This window comes from Petaurus breviceps, unplaced genomic scaffold (assembly GCF_028583685.1).
Source record: "Petaurus breviceps papuanus isolate PSGF00001 unplaced genomic scaffold, PetGlider_PUasm1.0 185, whole genome shotgun sequence".
Classification (NCBI taxonomy): Eukaryota; Metazoa; Chordata; class Mammalia; order Diprotodontia; family Petauridae; genus Petaurus; species Petaurus breviceps.
The window spans coordinates 39715110-39715661 of NW_027185797.1; the positions used below are offsets into that span (position 1 = coordinate 39715110).

Sequence of the window (552 nt, forward strand, 5' to 3'; positions counted from 1 at the left end):
TGACACTCCCTGTTTTAAGGCCCCTCCCAGCCCTGACACTCCCTGTTCTAAGGGCTCTCCCTGGGCTGAAGTTCCTTATTCTAAAGGTCTTTCAGCCTCTAATGTCCTATTTGTCTCTGACCAGCCCACTCTTTCCCACTGCACAGGTCCAGTGCTCCTCCTCTGCTGCCCCATCTGAGAATATCTACCAGGTACTTGCATAAGGAAGATGCTGGGCCTTCCCTAGGGACTGAAAGAGAGGAGTAAATGTTGGTTAATTATGGGGCCCGGGAACAGGATCATCATGGAGAAAAGAAGATAAATGGGGAAATAGCCCCTTCCAGTGCCCTCTCCCTCCTTGGGAGGAAGGAAACAAGTAATGATTTAGCACCTACTATATGCCAAGTCCTGTGCTAAGCAGTGGGGCTACAAATATGAGCCCCCCCAAAAAAATATTCATCCCTGCCCACAAGGAGTTTACATTCAGCTGAAAATGAGGGAGGGAGGGAAGGGTAAGGGGATGGGAAAGAATGAAGAAGGTCAGAAACAGGGCCAGGAGGGGAATGAAGGCAA

General features: G+C 49.8%; 2 protein-coding genes across 5 annotated transcripts in view; both read left to right on the forward strand.

The window, feature by feature from the left end:
• The window catches only part of LOC138161923 (carcinoembryonic antigen-related cell adhesion molecule 1-like), a 332874-nt gene that overhangs the window by 144294 nt on the left and 188028 nt on the right, over positions 1-552 (forward strand). The gene's annotated exons all lie outside the window — the stretch shown is intronic.
• LOC138161930 (carcinoembryonic antigen-related cell adhesion molecule 3-like) overlaps positions 1-552 on the forward strand; it is a 29703-nt gene that overhangs the window by 23931 nt on the left and 5220 nt on the right. For 2 of the 4 annotated variants that reach the window (XM_069089020.1, XM_069089019.1), the window contains exon 6: positions 147-191. The exons of the other annotated variants lie outside the window; for them this stretch is intronic. In XM_069089020.1, coding sequence (XP_068945121.1) covers positions 147-191 — 45 coding nt within the window. The remainder of the gene's footprint in view (positions 1-146; positions 192-552) is intronic. 4 annotated transcript variants of the gene reach the window in all.